General features: G+C 43.7%; 2 protein-coding genes across 3 annotated transcripts in view; both read right to left on the bottom strand.

The window, feature by feature from the left end:
* The window catches only part of LOC311350502 (disks large homolog 5-like), a 46,007-nt gene extending 35,421 nt beyond the window's left edge, over window positions 1-10,586 (bottom strand). Inside the window, 2 exon segments of the mRNA XM_084470521.1 lie at window positions 14-82; window positions 9,873-10,586. Coding sequence (XP_084326647.1) covers window positions 14-82; window positions 9,873-10,176 — 373 coding nt within the window. The 5' untranslated portion in view covers window positions 10,177-10,586.
* Window positions 10,587-12,296: 1,710 nt separating this feature from the next.
* On the bottom strand, window positions 12,297-25,693 carry anxa11a (annexin A11a). Of its 2 annotated transcripts, none has more exons than XM_084470375.1 (15): window positions 25,533-25,693; window positions 21,827-22,109; window positions 21,291-21,373; window positions 20,183-20,563; window positions 19,685-19,772; window positions 18,950-19,044; window positions 18,638-18,751; window positions 18,107-18,197; window positions 17,582-17,661; window positions 17,087-17,143; window positions 16,829-16,922; window positions 16,448-16,543; window positions 15,229-15,287; window positions 14,927-15,049; window positions 12,297-12,964 (listed from the first exon to the last, which is right to left on the bottom strand). In XM_084470375.1, the coding sequence occupies exons 2-15, from the start codon at window positions 22,095-22,097 to the stop codon at window positions 12,905-12,907; spliced, it is 1,692 nt and encodes a 563-aa protein (XP_084326501.1). In that variant the 5' UTR covers window positions 22,098-22,109; window positions 25,533-25,693; the 3' UTR covers window positions 12,297-12,904. The 2 variants fall into 2 exon arrangements, with proteins under 2 accessions (XP_084326501.1, XP_084326502.1); XM_084470376.1 differs by having other exon boundaries at window positions 20,183-20,419.
* Between the last annotated feature and the right edge of the window lie 879 nt (window positions 25,694-26,572).

Below are 26,572 nucleotides of genomic sequence, written 5' to 3'. Positions count from 1 at the left end.
GTCCTGTACGTACCGACGCTGCTGAGGGAACTACTGCTCTCAGAGTCCGATGGCATGGTGGAGAGCACACTGTACGTTGAACCTGCAGATAAAAACACAACAGACGTCTTAAAGAATGGACCTTTATAAAAACCCAAGCAGAACTGGTGGAAAGATTGACTAATGCAGATAGTGACGATAGCTTATGTTGCAAAGATGATATCATTTCAAGGAGATACTTTTTTTTCCCCCCTATACTCCCCACACAATATAAAAATCCTTCCACCGTTTCATAACCGGGAGTAAAAACTTCAGCAGTTTCTGCTTTGGCGGTTTATCACTCGAACTGCCGTTGTAATTATACTTCCTCTAACTCCCAGCATGCCTGGCGGCGCTTTGATGTATAGCCCCCTGTACATCTGTGCCACATAGGCAGAATGTCACGGATGAAATGGGATTTTCTCCTTTCGTTATTTTTCTCCTTCATGTGAAGCACACGGAAAGAACAAAGAACACAACCGGATGGAGAGAGAGCGTGAGAGTGAGAGAGAGGGGGAGAGGGAGAAAGAGAGAGGGAGAGATGGAGCAGTTCTCCATCTAAATAGCTGTACACACCATTAAGCCGGAGGATAACTCACGCCGGCTTGAGAGGGGAGGCTATGCAGAATCCATTTCATTACAGACCCAAGTGCCTGCTCCGAAGGGCAAGGCAAACATACCCATCTTGTGCTCACCATTCGCCGCATAACGTGTTTTGGAATACTCAAGCGTGAACATTCAATGTAGCAAGACGCAAGCTTCTCTCTTGACGGCTCTGTGTATCGTAACAGTCATAGATTTAAAAATGGGTAACGCTTTACAATAAGGGAACATTAATTACCGTAATGAATGCCTATTACTGCATACTGTTTAAGGGTTAATTAATGTACCTTTAATGTAAAGTGTTTTCAACAAATGCTCTGAAAACACAGGACCAACGCGGCCACACTGAATCAACACATGTTGGGGGGGGGGGGAAATGGCAACTGCCACCATCGACGACATGAAAAAGATTGATGCCAACTGTTGTCGATTTCCAGCTCTGTCCCTCCCCAAGCCCCCTCCCCCCACCCACTGGGTTTAGCTGAAGCCTTGGCACTAGCCTTGCTAAAGTGTGACAGGGCCAACTAGACTAATTAAATATGATCTCCAACACCGAGAGAGGGAGAGAGAGAGATACTCCATACAGGGCCCTTCAGACAGGAGGAAAGGAGAAGGAAGAGGAGGGGAGGAGAGGAGAGAAGGGGAGGCGAGGGGAGAAGGGGAGGGGAGGGGAGAAGGGGAGGGGTGGAGAGAAGAGGAGGGGAGGGGATGCGAAGAAGCTTCTTCAGAAGGGAAGAAGCAAGGAGCAACGAGAGAGGAGAAAGGATGAAGAGAGAAACGGGGGGAAGACGAGGAATACAGAGGAGAAAACGAAAGAGGGTTGGAGTGACGAAGGGGGTAGAGAGAGTAGAGGTTGTTTAATCTGTTCTGACGCAGCCTAAAGCCTCCACTTTAAGTCTGTGAAATTGCTGAGGGCTAGGGGTAGGTTTGATTTCACATTATTAAACAGCTGACAACGACGAGAAATCCCCCCTCCTCCACCTCCACTCTACTCCCTCCAGATGAAGAGATGCTCTCGTTCTCTTCCACATGGTTGAGGCGAGAGGGTGAGAGCTGTGTTTCCGAGGCGCTAATCTGAGTGTCATCGCTGTAGACTGAGCCGGGGAGCACAGAGAGGTGCCGGCACAGCTGGAAGAGGCCTTTTAAAAAAGACGCTTTGTTGTCAGCAAAAGCCCTGCTGCCTGAAATACTTCCAAGGGGGCCGTATGGATTGAAACGTAGCCGACAGAGAAATATCAAATTCGCAGTAAACCAAGTCATTATACATGCGCAACACAAAACAAGCAATTACGTCAGCGGTATATTTTCAGAGCTGCCCCAATATTGATCGGTAGCTTTTTGTTTTGATGCCAGCCTCGCTTCAAAGTCACTTTGGATGAAGAGCGTGCGCCAAATACGCCTAAACGTAAATCTGAAATTGCATCGTTACGTTGACGTTGAAATCTGTACAAATTGTGTAGAAATACAAAAATCGACAGACATGGCGGTCTAGCTGAGGACAGTACGTATGGAGCCATCTCTGTAACCATGGTAATGAATGCCGTATAGATTATACATTAGATCAAGGCTGACCAACCCGTGGCCACTGAGTCGGTGGCATTGGCTCTGCCGGCGTCCAGCATTTCATCATCAATAGCAATTAGCACCTGCCACATTCATTCGCTGCCCGCTCATTTGTAAAACATGCTGAGCACATCGATAAAGCCTGCATCCATTTAGGGAGCACAACAACTGCAAGGAAAAACCCACTTGTGTGTGCCGACGGGGGGCCAGTGAGTCAGGACAGCTGAGGGTCAAGTGACGACGTCCGCCTGCGTCGCCCGCTAAGGAGCGTGACAGATGTGTCCTGACAAGGTGGGGGCTCGGCATCTCCGCGGTCAAAAAATAAACAACAGAGAGAGGCTTCTCCGGCATGCCACGTCTACCTTTGGCACACAGAGGGAGGCGTGACACGCACACGCACACACACAATATGGTAATCGGGGTGTGTTGGGAGGAAGCCCCAGCCCCGCCCTGAGGCACACCGTTTCTCAGTGACACAGCGTTGCAGAAGGAAGGGAAAACTGGGTCGGTTCGGTTTAAAAAGGAGGACTGAGGCGACCGGGAGTTTCGTACAGCAGGATCCTGGCTTAAGTAGGTCAGGGGAGCCCACCCTTGAACTGCCTTAAGGGTCATATTGCTCTACATAACCGCACCCCCTCCGCCCCGTCCCCACTCTCTGCACCACCACCACCACCACCACCCTCAAGTCAGAAGAAGAAGAGATGGTGGCTGCTTCAGATGGCCAGAGTATGATTTCCACGTCCTCATGGCGGAGACGCCCTGTGGTGCCATGGTGAATACGTGCTCTGTCGAGTGGTGAGGGCAGTAAAACAATAGAAGGCTACGAGCATTGGGGAAGGTCTTGGTTGATTGGTTGGGTGAGAGGATACTCACCATGGGGGTTATCAAATGGGAGGAGGTGGTCGTGTTACCGTGAATCCACCGGAAGCATTCAGTACCTTTCATCTCCTCTGTTTCAGCCTCCTTCTAAAAATACACTCAATTAATTGTTTTCCTCATTACAGTTTAATACGGTTTTATTTTTGGGGGCATAGATCTGAGGGGAGGGTTGAGAAGTTATCTTCTCAACCCAGGTTCTGTAGCTCTGAACTTTTGTGGGTCCTCAACACTACAGCGCTGTTAATGGTCCTCAAATGGAAGATATTTGGAACCACCAAACATTCTGAATGCACTGTATATTCATAATATACACACACACTATGGTGGCATACCATAAAAAGTTTTCCCTTAAAGAGCAGCAGAGAAATCTAACACTTCAGGACCGTTTGGTGGGAAATGGCAGCACTGTTAGGATTCCAAAAGTATGACTGTGTGCTATTCTTAAGAAAATAAATATTTAAAAAGCTGTTTTCAGCTATTCTCACTGTCACCGCGAGCTGCTAATGAGGAATTTAAAAAAACTGAAACTCTTGGGCAAGACATATTTGTCTGTGCTTTTGGGTCTGTTCCATGACCTCGAAAAAGCTGACTAGAGCATTTATACGAGATACAACTAACTGGGTCCTGTATGTATAAAAAACCAAAACAACAAAATACTTTGAAAACAGAGGGCTAGTTAAAGAGGGCTGAGAAGTGAGTTGGAAAGAGTTTAGTTCACATCGTCTATAGAATGTATGGAGAAAAATGGCATCCTTTCCTCAAACCAAGGTAAACCAAATAATCAGCACAGCAGTATGGTTACTTCTTAATACAACAGCTGTCAAAGACTCCAAGGGCCAATCAAATGTGTAGGTGATGGGCATGGATAATGAGTCAAAAGGAGTCCAGTACGGCTGGAGGGGCTAGATAAGGGGCACTTATGAACACCACTATGATTCACATGCACATCATGCATCCTGTGTGTGACTCACTGGCCATCTCCATCCAGACTCTGCCTTGTTTATTCTCTCTCTCCAATTTTAACCTTCTATCCTCATTGACTGCTGTTGAACCCATCCAAATAAATCCGTCCAAAATAGAATAATATTCAGCATCTTGTTCCCAACTGCAACAAATTGACACTGTGGGCATACTTCCCTCGTATCTTGAGAAATAGGCAGATTTGCCAAAACAACCATGGGTGGGTCTGGGGGTCATCCCCAAGAAAATGAATCAGTTTCAAAGGCTTCCTTTCCAGATTTCAAGGACATTTTAAGGCTGTGAATCACTAAATAAGAAGCAGACAGAAATTCACGTTGGCTCCGTTCTTCTGTAGTTGGTAGCTAGCACGAGTAGCATTACCACCTGATAGAGTTCTGCCTGATGGTCCATCGCAATGCGTTGCGTTATGTTTGGATTAGTAATTCATCAAACTATTAACCTACAATCCAGCTCTCATTGTGTCAGTGTTATGAATGGATAGTAACTTCATAATGAACCATTAGACAATGAAAAATATTTAAATTTAAAACTATTCTCATAATTCAGGTAACTACTCTGAGAGGACTCTTCAGGGAAAATCAGGAGGGTTGGCTAGTATGACCGCAATTCAGTGGTATCAAATTCTAATTTAAGAATCTAAATAGGGCAGGATAGACTAGCGGCTAGGGCGCTTGACTCCCAGCCACAAGGTTCTGGGTTTAAACCTTAATGTCTGCAGTCCTTGGTAAGGGACAACACGCCAGGGTCCATCTTGTCCAACAGAACCATCAGAACTAGAGGCAACAAGCCTTTAAACAGGGTGCATTCAGCTATAGTGTTCAAAGCGGTGTGATGTCAACTTCACATTCCCTATACATGGATGTTTGTGCTGTTTTTGGAGATTCTGGGTGACCATTGTAACCAAGCTATTTAGACTAGTGCAATAAAGAGGAAATAACAGCTAGTTGGCTACTTCCTTTTCATCACAAAAAAATAACAAAATAAACACTGATACAGCTTAGGTTCTGGGATTGATTAATAATGTCTGCTGGCTTCAAATAGCTACAAGCTTGTAGTACCTGAGAAAACCCTACCTGCACACTAAAGAGCCCCTATTTTACCACCAGGTGTGATGTTGATTGAAATGGCTTACAAGGGTTAATCATCATAACACCTGGTGGTAAATTAAACACAGTATAACAACATGGATCTGAATTAACTGCAGCTTTGGATAAAAGATCTGAGTCTGCTACTCTACTACATGGTAATAGTTAATTGTGATAGAAGCTGGTGAGGATAGAGAAAACGGCTTCAAATGTAGAGAGAAAATGGAAACTGTATATGAAAGCCATAGTTTAAGCTCTTAAGCTTACAGTTTAGTTATTCATAAGAAGCGATACATGTGTCAAGTTGGAATGTAGTGCTGGCCGTGAACAAACCTAATGTGAAAAAAAAAAAAGAATAAAAAAAACATGCTAGGATGCTAGGGTTTGGAAGTTGGGGGGACTGGGGAGTTGCCGCATTACCCACTTTCCCTGTGTATTTAAATGAATGAACGATCAAAGGGGGTCAGGACTGCGGGGCTAACAAATCGAACGACTAATCACGGATCAATGGGATTAAATTGGGAGAATGCCACCAGTGACCCGGTGAAACTCCATGGGGGGGGAAGGCGTTCATTAGGGGCTCCAAAGAGGCCTTTAGAAGAGACGGACATATTGATCCCGATTACCCACGCACCGACTCCCCCAAACACCGCTAATTACGACTTTATATCACCCGCTGCCCATCGGCTCTGATAAGAGGCCTGAGCACTGCAAAAGCCGAGCAAAACACACTCGCCTCTTTTGCAATTCCACCCCGGAACCACTTCGATAGCTTCCGAGTGCTTAGCTGCAACGCAATAAACCACACACTGACAACCCGTGTAAAACGTGGCGGCGTTACAAATTGCTGTTAATCACAGCTGTGAGTGCCGGCCAATGGCAGACATATTGATTGCACGCACGTACGTGTGAGAGAGAGAAGGAGGGCTTGGGTGGAGGGGAGGGGGCGGAGCTAGAGTCAGTTTGGAGAGATGAATAAATGATGCTCGGATAAAAGGCAGCCGGATAACTACAGGAGTGGCCCTGTGCGTCATTGGGGACCGCCATTGGGACGCAGAAAGGACCCAGTGTCTAGGAGAGAGAGAGAGGATGAGGAAGATGTAAGGAGGTGAGGGCAGGTGGAGAGTGAGAGGCCGAAAGAGACAGACAAGACGGGTAGAGAGAAAGATTGAACATGAGAGAGAATGACAGAGAGAAAGGGTGACAGAGCGAGAGAGAAAGAGTCATAGAGTGAGAGAGAATGACAGACCGAGAGAGAGAGAGTCAACTCAAGGGAGTTACTTAAAGATCACCAGCCATGGCAGAATGTCAGGGTCATAATTCATTGTGTCCGTCCCCTATGGTTTATGGAGTGGGACAAGGACATGGATTGACAGAGGTCCCCACCAACACCACCACCCTCAAACCCAGCACACTGGCCCAAGCTCTGGGCTGCTGGCCATAGAGAAAGCTGCTGATCGGGCACTTTGAGTCCGCTCAACTTTTCAACAACAAAAGCCCTGTTGTGTCCCCTCTTCACCCCTCACTCACTCCCCTCCATCTCCCTCAACTTCCTCTTACTCCCTGGTGGATCCCTTCATTTTAAACCATAGAGGAGGATCCCATCGTCAACTGAGAGAGACCGACACAGCGAGGCAGAGAGGCAGGGGAATAAAGACAGGAGAGTGAAAGCCATAAAGACAACAGTATGAGATAGATATAAAGACAGCGGCAGAGAGTGCGCAAGAGACAAAGAGAGCGCACAAAAGAGAGCCAACACGTAATAGACACAAACAGACCGAGACAGCAAGAGAGAGGAGCAGACGTGGTATATAAAATGACAAGACAGGGGAAAGCAGGGCAAAGGGAAAGTGAAACTAAACAGGCAGCAAAACAATGATGTGAAACGTGGACGCCGTGTGTCGTCGGCACAGCATTGTGCTTCTTTCCTTCCTCTCCGAGGGGATTTAAATCACTGTCAGAGAGAGGGTGGGGGGAGGGCAGGTAGAGTTTCCCGCTGCCTAGTTCATCCCTCTCACTAGATGAAAATCCCCCATTTACAGAACGTACGTGTGTGTGTGTGTGTGTGTGTGTGTGTGTGTGTGTGTGTGTGTGTGTGTGTGTGTGTGTGTGTGTGTGTGTGTGTGTGTGTGTGTGTGTGTGTGTGTGTGTGTGTGTGTGTGTGTGTGTGTGTGTGGTGGTGGAGGGGTTGAATCCTGAGGCGTGAAATCAGTTTGATTGCTGCCGTTTGCATTACTCCCAGCGAGTTTAATCTGCTTGGTAAGGGAGGCGATGAGTCCACGTAACAGGCTGCAGCATTCAGTCCTACACATGGAATGTGGTGCTCAATGATTTGATTAGGGGAGAAAAATCACGGAGGGGACGGAAGGAGATTGTAAGGTTGCGTGTAAGGGACCTCCAGCCGTAAGGTTCAATCCCCAATGTCTGCTGCGTTTCTCTGGGACAATCGTTGAGCGAGAAGCCCTGACCCCTAGCTTCTACTTGAGTACATGTATCTGTAATCACTGTACAACAGCATCCTCCTAAACCACATGTAGCTGTGTTTGTTCCACAACAAACCCTCCAGCACACCAACAGAATGTACACGCTTTACAGCTGGCTATATGGAGGAATTTTTTTGACATGCCACTCGAGTGTAATGTGTTATTTTGCTCTTCTGTGAATGGTAGAGCGGGGTTCTTTTGGTATAGGGCTCATTTAGGGTACGCTGGGGAGCTCAGCTGGCAGAGGAGGGAGATTAAAGAGAGAAGCGGCCAGGCAGCAAGGCAGAGGGATAGCAGGTTGCCGTCAGCAAGACACACACACACACACACACACACACACACACACACACACACACACACACACACACACACACACACACACACACACACACACCTGAGGGGAGTCTGTTCAGATCTCATCCCAGCACTTGTTCTCTCCATCGCCTTGCCTGAAGGCACTCCGTCAGACTCACTGGGAGTCGCACTAGGGTGCGTGCGAAACGGGCTGCAACAGGGCTACGACATAAGCAGGCATGACAGCGCCGGAACCAAGTAAGAAAAATATTCAAATTGCCAAGCATGCAGCAATGCACGCGTCACAAGACTTCAGACTGTATTTCTCTGATTAACAACCGCAGGCAAACCGCTGGCACTTGGCCAGCCTCTACACAACAGTGGGCCATGTTTGGACTCGGTGTTATCTAAAAACGAAAGGGTTCAGGTGTACAAGCCAACCCCAACCCCACCTTGTGTCAGAAAAAGGCCAACCAGAACACGGCGATATGAAAGTTTTCAAAATGCCAAGGCCTTGACTCGTCCCACTGTCACGGCTGACCCAACATGGGGACACCGGGCTAAACACGCCTTCTGCGGACACAGGTGGATACACAAGTTAGACGATATCGAGGCTTATCGGACACTGAGCGGTACCGTTGCGAACTTCAGGGAGGCACTAGGATGGTCAGCACAGCTGTGGGCAAGGGCCCCCGTCCATCGAGGTTCTGATCCATAGAGAGCTAGGAAAGCAGCTTTGAGGGGCCTTGCAGTGAGGAAAGATAGATTCAACATATGGGTGACATACACAGGAAGTTCATCAGTCATCAGACATAACACTCATAAAGCAAGTTGTGGTGGTGCTGGGCCAAAACCCATCAACAGCCGACGTCGCCGTCAGTGATTTCTTTCCACCTGCCCGACCACTAACTACCACTTGTCTCTTTGAGAGTATGGTGAATACATGGCGGACGTAGGAAGTAGGGCATTTTGGAACGCACCCTCCAGGCACAGAGCTGGTTCTAAGTGAGCCACTTGACTCAGGTCCTTAAAACGGGAGAAAACAAGCAAAACTAGAACAGATGTTGTTTACACATAGCTGCCCTCCGCCTGTGTGCAACAACCAACCAAAACCACTCTAGTGAAGACCATTACTATAAGAACTAAGTACTAATTGCAAAATACTAATTGACCCTCCATTCTTCAATAAGGGCACCAACAGAACAGTCAAATGAGAAAACATTAAGTGACTATGGTTGGCTTGGCATTATGGATTCGCAGCAGTTATTGGATAGGTTATGTCCAACATATGTGTACAGGTTGACACGGACCCACATGTCAGAGACAAGCCTGTTGTCATGGAAACACGTCAGGCAATCCAGTGACGGCATTGATACATTGGTCGGCTGCAGGGTGCACTCGTATTCAAAATCTCACACACACACATACACACACACACACACACACACACACACACACACACACACACACACACCTTTGCATTATCAAGACCTGAACCTTTTTACATGGGAGAGACAAATCATGCTTATTACGAAGCTACAATAACCAGTAATAGCCCACGTTGTCGTATAAACGTACTACTGTTGTGTGTGCTACATGAACATACGCCAGTGTTGAATGCATTTGCTCATATACTACGTGATGCACAAAGTGTTCTTGTGTGTGAATAATAGCCAATTACAACCAACGCAATTACAACGCATGATAGCAATAATGTTAATGGGAAAGCATGCTAAATAATACCAGATGCGTCACCGTCAGATTTCCATCCTCTCTTTGATTGGGGGGGGGGGGGGGCAGTTTTGTTTATGTGTGTGTTGTAGTGTGTATCAGGCAAACAAACCCATCTAGCTCTGGTGTCTTGTGTTGCTGACCAAGACCACCCAGACTGACCAACTTGTGCTGTGGCAAGATGAGCTCGTTGTGAATGGCTGTACACGGGGTTGTTATTGTGTTCGGGTCTTACCGGTGGAGTGGTCGACTGGTCCACCTCCGTTATGACTGAAAAGAGCCGAATACAGGTCCGGGTATGCCTTCTCCAGGGCCACACACAGGTCTAGGAAATGGTCGCTTTCCTTGTTCATCAGCATCTTCAGGAGGTGGTCCACTTTCTCCGCGCTGGACGAACAGTTCTGCTCCAACTCGAACCTATCGATTTGGCTCAAGGTGCCCGAAACTACCAGCAAGTCGATCAGTCGGTCCGCATCTGTTATGGACTCCAGTAAGTTCTGGTGGCACTGGTCGAGCAACTCTTTGTGCTTTGGCTCCATTGCTATTAATATGCAGTAGTTCCGTAGCTTTGCAAGCTAACTAGATGGCCAGGTGAATGTTGTATTCTTACCTTCGAGCAGTACGCGAATACACAAGTCACTCATTTACTGCAGCGTGCAGAACTTCGCCAACCTGTCCATGGCATCGGATCGCATGGGTGATCGATTTTGATAGCGAATAGAAAAACCCCACAAGAAGCCATGTTTGTTGCCCAGGGCTGTTGACTGCACTAAACAGCGATACATTTTTCCATCTTACATATTGTTCGCAAATAGGACCGTTTTCGTTTATTTCCTCGCGGATAGACTTTCCCCGGATATTCATCTATTCTAAAGTACCATATAGTCTGTGCTAAGCAGCCTCAACTGCTATTAAAACTCTACTAACTCTGTCGCCGATCCTCAGTTAAGCCGTATCCTCCGCCATGTCTAGGCAGTTCAGCAGCTGCTGCCCGCTGTCAATCAACGTTCCGCTAAATGACCAAGTATGGTCAAATGGGCGGGGTTTCTCGGAGGAACGCCCACTTTTTCAATGGGCGTACACATCACTTGTGGTAGTATATGCGAAAGTGAGAATATACTTTCTATAGCAACAAATTTTCAAATGGAGAAAAAAGGTGCCAATATCAAATCCTTTTCATGTGTCTATCTATCATTTTAGATCTTCAACAAAAAATGTAGCATTGTTATTGGCTTGCAAGCATTTAGCCAATAAAAGATCCAAAGATGACAATGCAGGATAAGAGATGATGACATTATATAATTAACTCTTTCAACCATATTGTTGCGCAGACGAAGGAATATGCAATGGTAGCCTTCGAAGTACTGTTAACCTTCTTAATATCATTATTAGTGATATTTAAAGTGAGTCTGCGCATCTCTTCCCTCTACCTTGCCAGTTGTGCCGCCATGTGCCCATAGATGAAAAATAACTTTTCATTCATGTGAGGTAGCAGCAGACCCCATCTGCTCATTAATTCGTTTGGGTACATTCTTTCAGCATTCATATGAGCTGCATTGTAATATGGTTGGCTTATAGAAGGCTATATCATTCAAACCTCCTATTGCTAAAAACGCTATGCTGTGGTTGGATGTGTATATCCATCTGTCCATATATCATCTTCAATGCCATCACAAGTACTTTTGCATAAAATGTTTGTGTCTGTCAATGAATTGTACAGTCATGAAATAGCTACAATAGCCTTTGTATTTAACGCCCAATTAAGTATTGCGCTTATAGCATTAGGTATTGGGTTATTGATTAGGTTAAGGGGGTTAATCATTACCCCCATTTGTGATGAAGGCATACGAATCAATCACAGGTATTATATATATATATATATATATATATATATATATACATGAATTTCCTTCTATGACAGCCTTTGAGGATGCTTAGCGTTGCCATGGCAGCTGCATCCATACGTTGAACGTGCTGCCACACCTCCGACTCCTTCTTATTGATCGTGGTGCAGATAACGAAGCCATCTGAGCAGAAATCCACGCCCGCAGTTAAGTGTATCTTTTAGTGCAAATATAGCGCAGCTAGAGACAACACTGAATTAAAATACAGCCCTAGGTCATACAACAAACCGTTCCCATATGTATGTCCAGTTGTGGAATCACAGGCGTTATGAGTAGGACTCTCTAGTCTAGACCAAGCTGGACGTTATCAAGTATTTTGTCGTTGCATATTTCAAAGACTTCGTATGTTGAGTGCATAACTAGACACAATATTTTAATAACCGTTTTCCGTTTTTGGTTAATTACGTCTATTTATGGATTTTAATGATGAAATGCTTGGCGTTAAAGGGACCGTCACTGCCCTCTAGGGGGAAATTGCAGAAACTGCATGAATACGCCCGTCATGAGATCACACAAAAACTAGTACGAACCCTTCATACAGATAATACATTATATTGTATGCAGTTATATATACGTCATAACATGGAAGCTGCCTGGCACTATCAATAACCTGCTGGTTCATGCATGTGTATTCAAACAATAACATGGTTTAGGGCCAATATAACTACAGTACATAAGTTATTTCACAACACATTTCGCACCATGTATGTAAAGGTGATCAGAGTAAATGTTAACTTCAGGCACAACAATTTCCACAGAGTATATGAGTCTTTATTTACTGAGTCCGACAGACCAAAGCAGTAAAATGTATGAGATATTCTTTAAATGTGTTGCATATGTTGCTGTAGGCCTACATGAACATGCAATTGGATAAAAAATGTATACCAAGCCAAACGTGAAAAAGTACAAGTAAAATGGAAGATGAACTGATAGCATGTGCGAAATTTAAAATTAATTTGAATGAAAAACATTTTCTTCTTTGGTAATCATCCACTGGCTTGTCTGCATATATTCTACACATAATGGCTAAATCTAAAATAAAAATACAGGCTGAAATCTCAGATAATATTGGCACAAATGAAAATATGACACAGCGTCCTTTTAAAAATATATAGCTTTTAAATTCCGTGTGATAAATCTTTTTTTTTTTTTAATCTAACCTGATTAGACATAACACATTTGATAGAAATATATAGCATAGACAATATAACAAAAGTGAGAAGCAAACATGTAAACCTATTGCTTGCAATATGAAGAACATAGGGCCGTCATATTTCGTGCGCTTGCAACATGATATTTCAATCGATATCATGGGCAGAGCGAGCAGCATTGTAGCGATACAATGCGGGTTGGCATGGTTGTCTTAATCGCTTCCTCCACAGAGCTTCAGAAGAAGTTTCTTATAGTCTCCAGATGTGTCTCCCTGCAAAACAAAAAAAAAACAATATAGGGGTCAGCAAGAATCCTCATCCTCATCTTCAAATCGCTTAACCGGAGTCTGGTCGCGGGGGCAGCAGCTCTAGCAGGCGGCCCCAGAAGGGGGTCAGCAAGAATTAAGTACAACAATAATTATTTTTCTTTTTTTTTTTTCTTTGTGATTGCATGTATCCAACAACAATACAACAACAACAATTAGAGATGCAGAAATTCGCCAAAAATTATAAATCAAATACACCAATTCTTGTTTTCTCAGGTTGTATTTCTGGAATAGTTTTCTTTAAAATGTACACATATCGCAAGTTTTAATCTGTATTGCATTTCTTTTTTAGGTTTGTGGAATGTTGGTGTTATTTAATGACTCTCTTTCTTCACATTTCTTAAGTCTATGAACAGGCCAGTGGCTCTCCAACTGATATCAGGTCTTATTTACAACATTCCTCCATTTGTTATGTCCCAACAAGGACAAACATAGGGCATAGCCAGGGCCATATACCTTATCAAGGGAGAGACTGTTATTTTGTTATTCACGTTTTCTTCATCTATAATACTCGCCTCAAACCTTTGGTTGAGGGAGAAGAGGGATCGACAGCCAAGGAGCACGTCAGGAGACTGCTCCTCACCACCTACACTATAGATTATTCAACCTAAGTCTGTATCTTGCTGTATTACATCCTGGAATAAACCATCTATTCGACCCTCTGATCCAACCTGTCAAGCTTCCTTGATTTCCACTTCAAGAATTACTACTACAACGAAAAATACACAACACAGAGTCTGTACGAACAGTTTAGAAATAAGCTGAAATCAAACAGGTTCTATCCATTGCAGACATTTTGAAATCGACTAATTTGATAGCTCTTACATCAATCTTAAATATAGCTAGGATATACACGCCTGCCTGCAAAACATTATAATAGGCCTACGTAAATTGTATTAGGATTACATAGGCTATTAAATGGGTAAGAAAAAAAAACTATACAATATGATCTAAACATTGTCTCTAAAATGTTGACTCCATATTAACGCTGAGTAAAAAGCCAGCTTCAGCGTGGAAAGAACAGGACACCTATTCATCTGCGGCCCAAGTCTAGCGGTGTCAACTGAGAAGCCAAAACAATGGGGTTGAAGCGGGACAAAAATAGAAGTGTCCCGGTCAGGTTCCAGATGTTAACCCTGCTGGACCTGCCCGCCCCTGGGTCGGTCTCGCTTTATTGCAGAGCACTTAGGGCTGCTCGATTATGGAAAAAATCATAATCACGATTATTTTGGTCAATATTGAAATCTCAATTATTCAAACGATTATTTTTGAGTTTGAAAACATGATGCATTTATTCATAATTTCTCAAAAAAAAAAAACACTTTGTAAATGAGAACTTTGAAATTTCCCCTTAAAAAAATACACAAAATGGTCAAATAGAAAATAAAGTCCAGATATGAATCCAGCTGTTCTGCAATTTCTATATTAAAAAAAAAAGTTTAAGCTCCATTATATTAGTTTGGTGATCGTTTGACTCTGAAATCGAAATCACGTTCAAAATTTGATTAATCGCCCAGCCCTAAGAGCACTTATTGCTGACTTTGATGTTTGATTTGCGAACACTAGCGTACACCAAAAACAAGAATCACAACAGGCCGGGTTACCGCACAGGCCCACTCACTCTGCTGAGAATGTTTATGGCCGTCGGATCTCGCTACACCTAGTGCATTTTACTTGTTCTGCTCCTAAGTTCTAAATGCTGAAACGCCTCAAACTCATGTATTCACCAATGGTAGCCAGTCAAACGATTCTAAATTCTCTTTATCTACAGGGGTTTTGTCATGATGTGATGTGTCTGATGTGAATACAGTGGGGTAATCTGCTGTCTCCACAGATATCCACAAATGTAGGCTAATACACCCAGTGTATGCATGTGTTTACAATCCGGGGGGGGGAGGGGGTACTTACAGAAATGTGTGTGTACAGTGACTTCCCGTAGGTCCTCACGTATTCCTGGCGGATGTCCAGCATGTCCACCTCAGAGCGAGTCACCATGATCCGCATCAAGGTCGAATCCTTGGTCCCGGCTCCCTGCGAACACACACATACAAATAGATTCATTAATAAACACACACACACACACACACAAACAAACAAAGACCATAAGACTTGAAAATGTAAGTGGTAGCACAGTAATTGCATCAAGCAGAATGGCACACATACACGCCACACACACAGAGTGCACTGAAGGAGAAAGCGAGCCGTCTCACCTTCATGGCCTTGTAGAGCCTCTCAGCAAAGTATCCAGGGGTGTTCTTAATGCACTTCACTGGAGAGGAGACCCACAGGGGAAATAGATAAGCACAACAAGGCCTACTGCTAATTTAGCACAACATTCATCTCTTGTGGATTTCAGGCCCAAGGTCACCACAAAACAGCTAGATGGTGATGATCAATACAAAAAGCAGATCTTACTAAAGCCCTGAAAGGGACTTAAAACAATAACAAATGAAACACTGCACACAAAAGGACGAAACATGTGAGAGTGGAATGTTTCAAATACATTAGGGCAAAACTCTAGGGCGAAATTCTGACAGTGAATTTAAACAAAATGAAAAGGACACAGCACACACCCAAACGCCCGCAGTGAACACTAGTTCACTATGAAGATAAATCTTCAGAAAAATCAAAAATGAAAACACCTCAATATGTTCAAAAAGCAGGTTACTGTACCATAACCCTTTAGCAAAGACAGCAATGTTGAGGAAAAAAGAAAAAACACAAAAATAACTATTATACATTGAAGTATACATCTAGACACTGGTGACATGGGCAGGCCTTTCATTACACTATGAGTCAGCCATGTTGTTCTACGTCGTCATCATGTTAGATAATGAAGCATTGTCCCTTACTATACACTGACTCATGTCATGTCTTTATTTAGGTTGTGTTTGTGCAGCACGTTACACCTGTGATCATACTGGGGTGGGGATGGGCATTCTGGATCAGTCACGCCAGAGTTTCCCTGACGTGATTCCACTGTGATTAGCTCATGAATGGTTCATTACCTCACGAAGGGCTGGACTTGGCATTAGCTTATGAATGGCTTAAGACTAAATGTAGGAAGCATGGATAGAAAAAGTAACACAATAAGTAATAATAGACAGCAGCCTACATGTTTGATTGTGTAGATCAGAAAAAAAGCACATGAAACACAGACGATGAGATGGCTATAAATTGCAGACTGAAAAGTGTATTTTCGCTAACATTAACCGCAATATTAATGTGTCCTGCGCACAATGCAGGCTTTATGTTCTGGTGTCATACCGTTGAATGACATAATTTCTGCTTGAATACACCAGAGCCCTACTGGAATCAGTGATCGCACGAACACCTCACACGCACATCCACATAGTGCACCTCACCAAAACCTCAGCCCTCTGGGAAACACTGCTCTCTGTGTTTGAGTGAGTGAGAGAGTGTTCTTACCGACGGCCAACATGCCACTCTCCAGGTTCCCAGACATCTCACGGACGATGCTCTTCTCAATGTCCCTGCCACTCATCTGCTGGTACTCCTGGAACACTACACACACACACACACACACACACACACACACACACACACACACACACACACACACACACACACACACACACACACACACACACACACACACACACACACACCTGTTAGACCTGAAACTTTGTGTTCACAATGAGAGGTCATCGATGCTGTCAGGTCGGCTTGTGTTTAAGAACCACGCTGATGAATGAGCTTCTTCATACAATGCGTTCCTGGGGACCTTGTGTCCTATATACCGTTCTCCTGACACTGTGTGTGTGTGTGCGTGTGTGTGTGTTCGTATACCTGCTCTGAGGTGGGGTTTGCTGCGAGCACACAGGATAGCATTGAACTTCGACTCGTCGGTTCCCACCATGTTCTCTCCAGCTGCGTACAGAGCCTTGAACATAGAAACAACATTATGATATGCCGATGCAGTGCGACTGGACAGGATGTAAGAGTATAATAACTTTGTTGTGGTTGTTCACTGGTTGTTCTGTTAATTAAGTAAACGTATAACAGACTAACACATAGATAAGGGTAAAGCATAACAGAAGATGGTACCTGAGCATCTTGTTTGGCTAAGGACACGTCCACATTCAGTCGTTCATCCCGGTTACCCTGACAACGGAAGAAGAAATTCACACATGACTCATTTCTGTCATCCAAGAGTTGAGCTACAGGTCAGATGTTTGCTTGAACTATGCTATGACTGTGGCCTTCATATGGTGTGATATCGGCATGATCTGAGGTGCTGTCATTTTGTGACGACACACATTTGTCATATTGTTATCATTTAGTAATTTAGATGACCCAAAGTAACATTGAAACTTTGGATAATAATCAAAATGCCATTACCAAGGTATAGAGGTTAGGCAACTTTCAAGGATACCTACAAGTAGGCTGAGGACATTGAACCCATGGCTGTACACCCTAGCCAGTACACTATCCTCAAACTTTTGCCCACTTTGTCCGATGTGACATACGAGTCTCCTCCATACTTTTCCATATTGCTTATATAATCATGGTAATAATATAACGTGTCACAAAAGCTTGTACCTGGGCCAATGAGATGAGGAGTCGGCGGAAGTGGCCCGAGGTGTCTCCCTGGATAGCGTCCTCCAAAGTCTTCTTGTACTCTGGAGCAAAACATTAAAACATTATACTCATATAGAGCCTTCTGGCTGATGAAAGCTTTAAATCTTCTCAGCGTGAAAGTTTGAACTGTTAGAACACGTATCTTCAGAGGATATTCAAATTAGTTTAGTTTTACACTTGATTGTACTCAGAGATATGCTTCCTATTTTTATCTGATCTATTTATGATTAATTCATTTTAATTCAAGAAACTTCAAAGTTAATTTTATTTTGTTTGTTTTATTTTGTTTTATTTTTGTTTATTTTGTCATCTGCAATTACTATGGCTTATTTAAACTTTATCATTTTATTTCTACCCTTGTTTATCCTTTGATTTTAAAGCGCTTCAAGATAAATTTTAGGATTAATGGCTGCTATATAAATAAAGTTTTACTTGCAAGGACAACTGAGGTTGACACAGCCATACGCTGGTCGCAGTCAGACTCACCTTGTTTATAAAGCTTGGTAATCTCCTTGATCTCTGCGTTGGAGCGTGAAGACAAGATTTCTATCAGGCAGGCCTCGTCCGTTCCAGCCCCCTGTTAGCAATTATGTTTTCAGTTATTTATTCATTTTATGCCTTTTAGGATATTCAAGGTCGCCTTACAGTGCGGAACAAAATAAACATCAGATAAAAATGGAGGAATGGATTGGACTTGTCATGGAGACACTAGAAACACGGACCAACAGGAGTGGAAGGGGAAACGGAGGAGGACGTGCAAATGGTTTACAATTGCAGATACAATTACTGTGAATTAGGATACATGTGACTAAGGTAAGCAGGTAGGTATCTTGCTCAAGGATGCTTAGAGGTAGAATGTGGACATTGGGAATCAAAACTTTCTTCAAACCCAGATCCTTTCCATCCTGCAGACCACCACAACCACTTAGCGTGCCCTCTTTCTTTCTTTCTTTGGTGTTGTGCAATACAGCTAAATGGCTGTGATCAAGAGGTGTATGGAGTGTTGCTAGCGCTCACCTTGATAGCGCTGTAGAGCTCATAGACATCTAGCTGGGTTGGGCTCTTCAGCATCAACATGACCAACTTCCTGAAGTCCCCAGACAGCTCTGAATGCAAGTCTTTAATCAGGTCCTAAGTGTGGAAGTAGCACATTTAGAATTACATTTAGCAGTCGCTATATTCCCAAGTATAAATATGTAACTTATTAACACAATATGTATCTTTGAGTAATCCTTCATCCTTTATGGACGTTAGCGTAAAGTTGAAACAGGAGAAAAGAAAAATCTGTATTTACTTTCTGCATATGAATTGAAATAAGGAAACTCTCACCTTGCCATAGGCGGTCTTGTAGGATCTGAGCAAGGGTACCCTCTGATTGACAGAGCGAGACCCCAGCAGCTCTATTATGGCCTGCTCATCAGTTCCTGCACACGACAATCCACCATGAGGAGCACGACACACTCAAGGTTAACCAGAATACACTCTGGCCGACTCACTTCCTTATAACACAGCACAGCAGTCAGGGGTGTGACAGTCAATCCATATGCTGTTTACTGATAATCATTCAAGCTTTTCTTTCTTCAGGTTGTGTTATCAGGCCACCCAACCTGTTTACTATGGTTTTCTAGTTCCCCTTAATCGTTAATCTTTTGCCTGGGCTGAACTGGTCCCAAGAAAGCAGTCCCCCTATCTATTATCTATATGAGAACATAGGCAGCTCTGTCCTTAATGTCAACATTTCCCTCACATGATGTCAGGTGTCTCACCTGTTCTAGACACAATACCTAATAATAGGTATTGTGTAATTTGGAAGTGCCACGCCAGAGGGCATTATTCTAACGACAGCAAATTTAGAATTAATGTGTTACTCTTTAATGGGATTTTTAGACAGGCTTCATAGACAGGGCAAGTGAAGTGGGTTGAAATAGAGAGGGGAAGACAGGACAGGTCAGGATCGGACATGGATCACTATACGATCTATTGGCGTGTTGTTGGCACACTAGCGGCTTGAGCCAGCAACCCTAAACGACTGAAAGTATTTATCACCGTTTGACAACTACTTACCGAAACCTTTCATGGCCTTCCTGAGGACCTCAGAATCCCTCAGTGGGTCAGCACCCGGAAAGTCTTTGATGGATCCCCTGAAACCTCTCTGGGAGAACAACACAGGCCTTTTACTACCACATATCAGGCAGCACCATGCAAATACCCCATCTGGGTATTTCCATGGCAGATTAACCTAGGACAAACAGCGTCTGTCTCTTGTCCTTTTTCCAATTTATTTTCTTTTCATTGTGATATAGATACATACGCGTCTGTTTTGTCTCATGCATTTTTAAAAAATTTGCTTCTTTTGTGCCTCACTTTTTCTCAAAAAAGATCTTGTTAAACCAAACAGCCCTTGTAACTTGGAGCTGGGAGTTTGGGCTTTCCCTGTTTAAGTAATCTGTTTTGTACAAATTCCGCTCCACTTGGCATCAATCAATCCACCTTCTCTTGACCACATTCCATTTCTGTCTCCACCATGGACATCCACATTGACTCCCTTCAACGGCTGCTTACGTTTATCGCAGGCGCTACAGGCATGGCTCCTCCTCCTCCGTAACCCGGCATGGATGGGTTGGGCGACGGGACTTTGGGGTACGCGGGCATGTGGCCGGGGGCTCCCCCGTAGCCGGGCATGGACGGGTTGCTGGGAGCCGGCGCCCCGCCGTACCCGGGCATGGGCTGCCCGGGCTGGCCTGGGTAGCCCTGAGGGGGGTGCTGCGGCTGCTGCTGCTGCTGCATGGGCCCACCTGGCTGCGAGTACAGGCCATACACCTGATGGTTAGGAGGGGGTGCACCGTAACCCCTTTGAGGCGGAGGGTACCCCGACCCGGGGGCTTGCGAGAAGGTGGGAGGGTTAGGAGGGTAACCCCCCATAGGCGAGGAGATCAGGTTAGCCTGCGATTGAAAGAGATGGAGGAGCACATAAAATGTGCATGCAATAAAAAAGAGAAAGAAGAACATGTATCGGCATGCAAGGGGTTTTAATTCCACGACCTGTTCGGATTTGTCTGTCTATATGGGGATAGAGTGTGTGTGAGAAATCGCCTGTTAGCTGTGTTTCAAGGGGGATGAAACTTTACTATGCCAAGATCACAACTGCCCTGTTTCATTACAATTTACAATGTTGTGAGGTAAATGCCAACTAACAGAAACTGATTATATTTAACCAGGAGGCAGTGAATCTCCCCTGGACAATTTGAAGATTAACAGATTAGCTATCTAGACAGACAGTATCCAAAACCAAGCGTGGACATGTTTTTAACTTGAAATTAACAGGGTTGAACCAACTTCGGTCACACTGAACACAGAGATGGTGATAAAGAAGTAAGATAAATGAAGGCAGGAAATAGGATGATGAAAGTAAAAAAGGAAAGGAAAGTCGCTGCAATACTCAGGGACTACATGCATGGACGCAAGTTGCTAAAAAGTTTTCTCATGCAAGACACATGGAAAGGGTAATGAATCAAGAAGGTTGGGAAACTGAGGAATTTAAATAATTGCAGAAGAAAGCAGGAAACTCTTACCGTCAGACACACATTACAGCTGAAATTACTACAGCTGAAAATCGTGTGATTATCAAGTTATATCATTATGACAATGGCTGTTTTCGTGTTGAACTCACCATGGCGGGACCATACCCTGGGTAGGACATGTTGTCAAGACCCATGGCGGGGTATCCCCCGGTAGGCCCTCCTCCCCAGCTGCCTACACAAGGGACGAGAAAAGTGAGGGTGAATGTCACCGCTCTGTGCGTCCCCTGCAGGTATCCATATACACAACCCTGTTCGTTCAGAAGTTTTTTCCTTTTCCTTCTGCATGACTGTTCTGATTGTTTGCTCTGTGTGTCACTGTCACAACCCCTATGACATGACAAGTAGGCGAAAGTCAGCCCTGGACACAGAAAGAGACTACTGTGTGTCAATCCCTAAAAGTTGCTTCCACATTTTCTCCACAATGACCAAACCAAAATCCAAATCTCGGGATTGTGGCTCCCTGCCTCAAATAGGGAACATACCTCTGTCTAGCATCATCGCTCTCCCATCCTCATTCTCTATTGTCTTACCCCCCCAAAATGAAACAATATTCAACCCCCCCACCCCCAAACCATCATCAGATTGTCAGATTGAATTAAATTTGAAACAAAGTGTGTTCTCTAACCTGCTGGTGGCATAGCAGGGTATCCGCTTGCCCCCTGGGGTGGGAAGCCCCCCGCTTGGGGTGGGTAGCCACCAGCTTGGGGTGGGTAGCCGCCGGCTTGTGGAGGGTAGCCACCGGCTTGGGGTGGGTACCCCCCAGCTTGAGGTGGGTACCCACCGGCTTGGGGAGGGTAACCCCCGGCTTGGGGAGGGTAACCCCCAGCTTGGGGAGGGTACATCCCAGGCTGTGGAGGGTAGCCGCCCGCCTGCTGTGGATATCCTGGGTAGCTCATGGTTTCTTAAGGCTAAGGAAAGAAGATTGAAACATTAAGGAATACATTGAGGAATTCAATTAATTAATGCTTTTGTGATCATTATTTAGTACATATTATTTACTAAATAATATCATGATAACATCACTAACTGAATAATAGGTTGTTATGTATGCACACATGATAATGTAGAAGAAGCTTTGGTTAAAAGCAACTGCCAAACGGCATATTATCTCTATCACTATATTATATATTAGTTAGTGGACAGAAACACACAATGTTAACCGACAGCGACTTTGGAAGGGTTGCCGGGGCAACGCTCAACAACACTTCCCTATTGGCAGGTGAATATCATAATCACATATTGACCAAGAGGAAGTTTCCAGAAGGAAGAACCCTAACCCTGACCCTGGCCTTTGACAAAGGCTACATTCCAAGGATGGTCTAATAAAACATGTTTCTTTATGTAGCTCATAGTAGAGTGCAAAGGAATCCCTACCCATAACCAGAACAAATTACACTGCTGTGAATTTGTTCTGCTATCTGTAAACCAACAGCCAAGCCACAGAATACAATGGTGTCTTCCAGTGTCATCAACTACTAACAACTCAACTCAACGTTTACTCATACCTACAACAAACAACACAGAAGATGAAATCATAGAGGTGTTGAAGAAGTTACAATTATATAGTCCTCTTTTTAACTCCTGGCTGGTCTGCCAAATTTAGGAGTCAGGAGGATCATATCAAGGTGCTAGAACATTCCAGAGTCAATACTTCTCGTTCAAATCCTTCAGTGGTTCTATTAAGTCTGCATCCTAATGCTGTGTAAATCCTGCATGCCTAAAATACCGTATATAAAAACACATGACAAGGGCGGGGCTAGCAGCTACCTCCAATCATTACCTGTTCACATACCAAAAGGTGCAACCCCCCCCCCCTGACTCCGATTGGGTTACTGTTATTCAAAAAAGCCAATCACAAACTGCCTACACCCTCTCTAGGTTGAACAATTAGCAGGGTGTGACCCCTTGGTAAGATTGCCCCCCAGACCTGTTGGTCAGATCTCTTGTTGGAATGTCATACAAACAAGGGGCCATTTGGTGCCAATACCAACCCATCAATTGCGCAATAACTTTAAGAACAATTGGGGGTTAGAGACAGCGGTCTGACAGGAAGGAAGATGACCACAGGATGAAGTTGAATCCACATAAATTGTTTGATCAACTCCTGAAGAGTAAAGGGGGGATAGAGACAAATGTTTAGAAACTGAGGTGCACTTCCTAACGTCATAACAAGACTTTTTGCGATCACAGACGCCACATTTGTCACCTGATAAGTGATATCCCACTGGACTTTAACCACTAGCATACCTTTGTTAATTTGAAAGTTCACTTTTTTTTGTCAGTTCACAATGATTGCACTATTGCACACATCTTCCACATCAGTGTTCCCCCCAGGAAATGTCTTAGTCAAAGTGGTCGCTGCCCAGAGCGAGGTGGCGCGGCAAACATTTTGGGGGTATTTTGCTCAAAGATGCCAAGCTGCACTAATGAAATAAACAACTGTTTATTTGAATACAAATGGATCTTCTTATTTGTGGCACAGCTGACAAGAAGCATTCGCGCATTCTATCCTGCGTGGCTGTACAACCACCAGATGCCGCCGTTTCAATTCCATTCAAGAAGCTTTATTGGCACGACTATTGTTGTAAACAGTATTACCAATGCATTATTTATCTATATTTTTTGTACCTTATGGAAGTACGTTTTCTTTCCCTACGAGAGTTTTGTACTTTGTTTATGCATAGTAATAATAAAAATATATCTTTTCAATACATTGGTAGTCAAGGCGGGGCCCTAGTGTTCTTAAGGCGGCCGCCTTAAACATACAGTGCTGGGGGAAACACTGCACATTGTAAGTACAGTGTATGTACAGTATATCACATTGTAAATACAGTGTAAGTATAGTATATCTTTAATGTATCTGTTTATAGGAGATTCTGGATTTTTTAATAGTATTAATTTTACTTGTTATTTTGTATTTAATATTCAAATATTTGATACTTTTCAATTATTTGTAATCAACGTTTTTTATATTTTGACCTATTTTTTCACCTGCTTTGGCAATGTTAATGTTTGTTTTCTCATGCCATAAATCTTTTTTGAATTTAATTGAATTGATTTGCAGGGAGGTGGATAGAAAACAGGACGAGGGTTCACTAGGTTAGATAGATAAACGGTCCTTAATTGAGCAGGTTATGGATCACAGCGAATGTGAGCGATGCCTCTGCTGAAATGGGGAACCATAGTGTATGGTATATTCACTGTCACTGTCATATCGCATATTCACTGTCTGATCCACTAAAAAAGTGGTCAGAGACGGGGATCTGAGCAGGGTGAAAGTGTCATCATATTAACCCTTTGATCAGTCAATAGTGCGGGTCAGAGAAAGGGATCTGGTTGGGTTAGGGTTGGGGGGGGAGGAAAACCGAATTAGGGGTATTATAAATATCTGTTCAGCGATGAATACATTCATCAACAGTGTCATGAATTTATCAAAGTATAACATTTGAGGAGTTGAGAGAGAGACAAAGTAGTTCACTACACATTCAGACATAATAGTCTCAAAGTTAATTTTACAATTAGAAATTCCTATTAACAGGTTTAGGTGGGTCTGAATATTTTCTGACGTACAAAGTGGCCAATCAAAGTGACCACCCATTAATTAATCAACAACCATTCTTATTAATCATGGAAACTAAACTGTATCATAGGTATAAACAATATATTCCACAAAACTCTGATTTCGGTGGATAACACCATCGAAATATATTAGGAACGAGTTTGGTCTAAACTGACTTTGAAGCTACTTGACAAATTATCTTATGAGGCCTATAATAAATCGATAACCGTGCAGAGATGTTGTTGGTAAGCAATTTACATGGCATGGGCAGGGCACTATTACTACTAAGGATGTCAAGTTACCGACTTGGCCTCAGGCCGAGTGCCAACGCTAGTCATTTCACCAACACTAATCTCGACAAATACACTCCTGGTTAAATTCGCGGTGGTCACGTCAGTTAAAATCCTCGAGATTAACGTTTGCACCAGGCCTATCCTTTTTTTCTTAAGACAATCCCTGGAAGTGCTATGCAGGGCTATGCACGCTACGGCCAGAGACAGACAATGCTGGCCTACTGTCGGGGATTTCTCAATTTAAAATGGCAGTGGACCTACAGCCATCCGAAAAATGTTTATTTATAAACTGGGCTGAAATAACGACGGTTTAACTGGCCGTTTTGCGGGCTCGGACACGGGAGTCGGTAACGACGGAGAGGTGCTGACGCCGAGCAGACTAACGTATCGAAAAGGAAACGAACCACTTTAACATAGTAAATGTATGGTTTGAGGAGATCGACAACCATGAATAAATGTAAAGCAATGGCGCCACTTACTTTAGCTTTTCCGAAGTGTCTTCCTGGAACGCGTAGACTTCTCGGGTCCTAGGCTTTTTATGTTGTGGGGGCGGACTCATATTTTCCGTGGGCTCAACCCGCCCATTTCAATGTTACCGGAAAAAAGACGCACACAACCCGCTCAGTGAAGGCCTGCTGTGTGTGTTTCACAACACCCAACATGCATGACGTATGTGTCACGATGGCTATCGGAAACTATTACAAGGGCTCACCTGATCAATAGATTAACTGGATCGACAGAAACCCCCTTAAATATTGTCCTCACAACACCCTAGTTAAATTGCTCGATGTTCAGAACGATTATATTTTTTAAACTTACCAAAGTAGTGACATCAAAGATTTCAAAACGATTATATATATATTTTAATTGTGTCGCATGTGTAGTACTAGTCGCATGTGTGACAAATCTCTATTTATAGGCGAGTGGTCTGTAAATATATGTGCTCTGTAACCGCCAGCAGGGGGAGCCCAAACCAAGCTTTAAAGGTTGCTCAACGATCAGACAGTAAAGTCCCTCAGCTGCTGTTTGGCTCTCCTTAACAAACTGTAAAAGGCCGGTATATTTTTAATCTCAATCCTTGTTTGTTTCATTGTGTTTAACAGTCTGTATGTCATGTATTGTTTTTGAATGTCGTGATCAGGTCTCGCAAAAGAGGTCTTTAACCACGATTAGACCTACTGAATAAATAAATGTTTGACAAATAAATAAATGGTGATGTTTTCTTTTTAATAAGACAACTATTTATGAATACATTATCGATGAATGGCAACGTGTTCATTAGTTTATGTCGGAATGTCAACTTTGTCAGTAAGGAAAATTATAAAAGTAAAATCAACAAAGTAAATGTGAATATGGAAGTTTCCAGGATAGTTTTAAAATGCACCCCCTCAAAATACCTTGACCATGTCCCTGAATAAACACCTCCGACCCTTCTCTCTTTCTTGCTCTTCACTTGAAGCGATGGCACGGGCCAATTGTTCACATTTAGCACTGCACTACAGCTCGTGCCTTTACCCAA

The sequence above is a fragment of the Micromesistius poutassou genome (assembly GCF_964030765.1).
Source record: "Micromesistius poutassou genome assembly, chromosome: 7".
Lineage (NCBI taxonomy): Eukaryota > Metazoa > Chordata > Actinopteri > Gadiformes > Gadidae > Micromesistius > Micromesistius poutassou.
Note: the sequence above shows the minus strand (reverse complement) of the source record. Positions and strands in the feature narration are given on the sequence as shown.

Excerpts from the sequence above, each read along its gene's own strand:
- anxa11a (XM_084470375.1), bottom strand. The coding sequence starts at position 22,097 with ATGAGCTACCCAGGATATCCACAGCAGGCGGGCGGCTACCCTCCACAG. Across the intron at positions 21,374-21,826 it reads CCCTGCTATGCCACCAGCAG|GCAGCTGGGGAGGAGGGCCT; the intron begins GTTAGAGAACAC and ends TCCCTTGTGTAG. Across the intron at positions 19,773-20,182 it reads CTGTAGCGCCTGCGATAAAC|AGAGGTTTCAGGGGATCCAT; the intron begins GTAAGCAGCCGT and ends TTGTTCTCCCAG.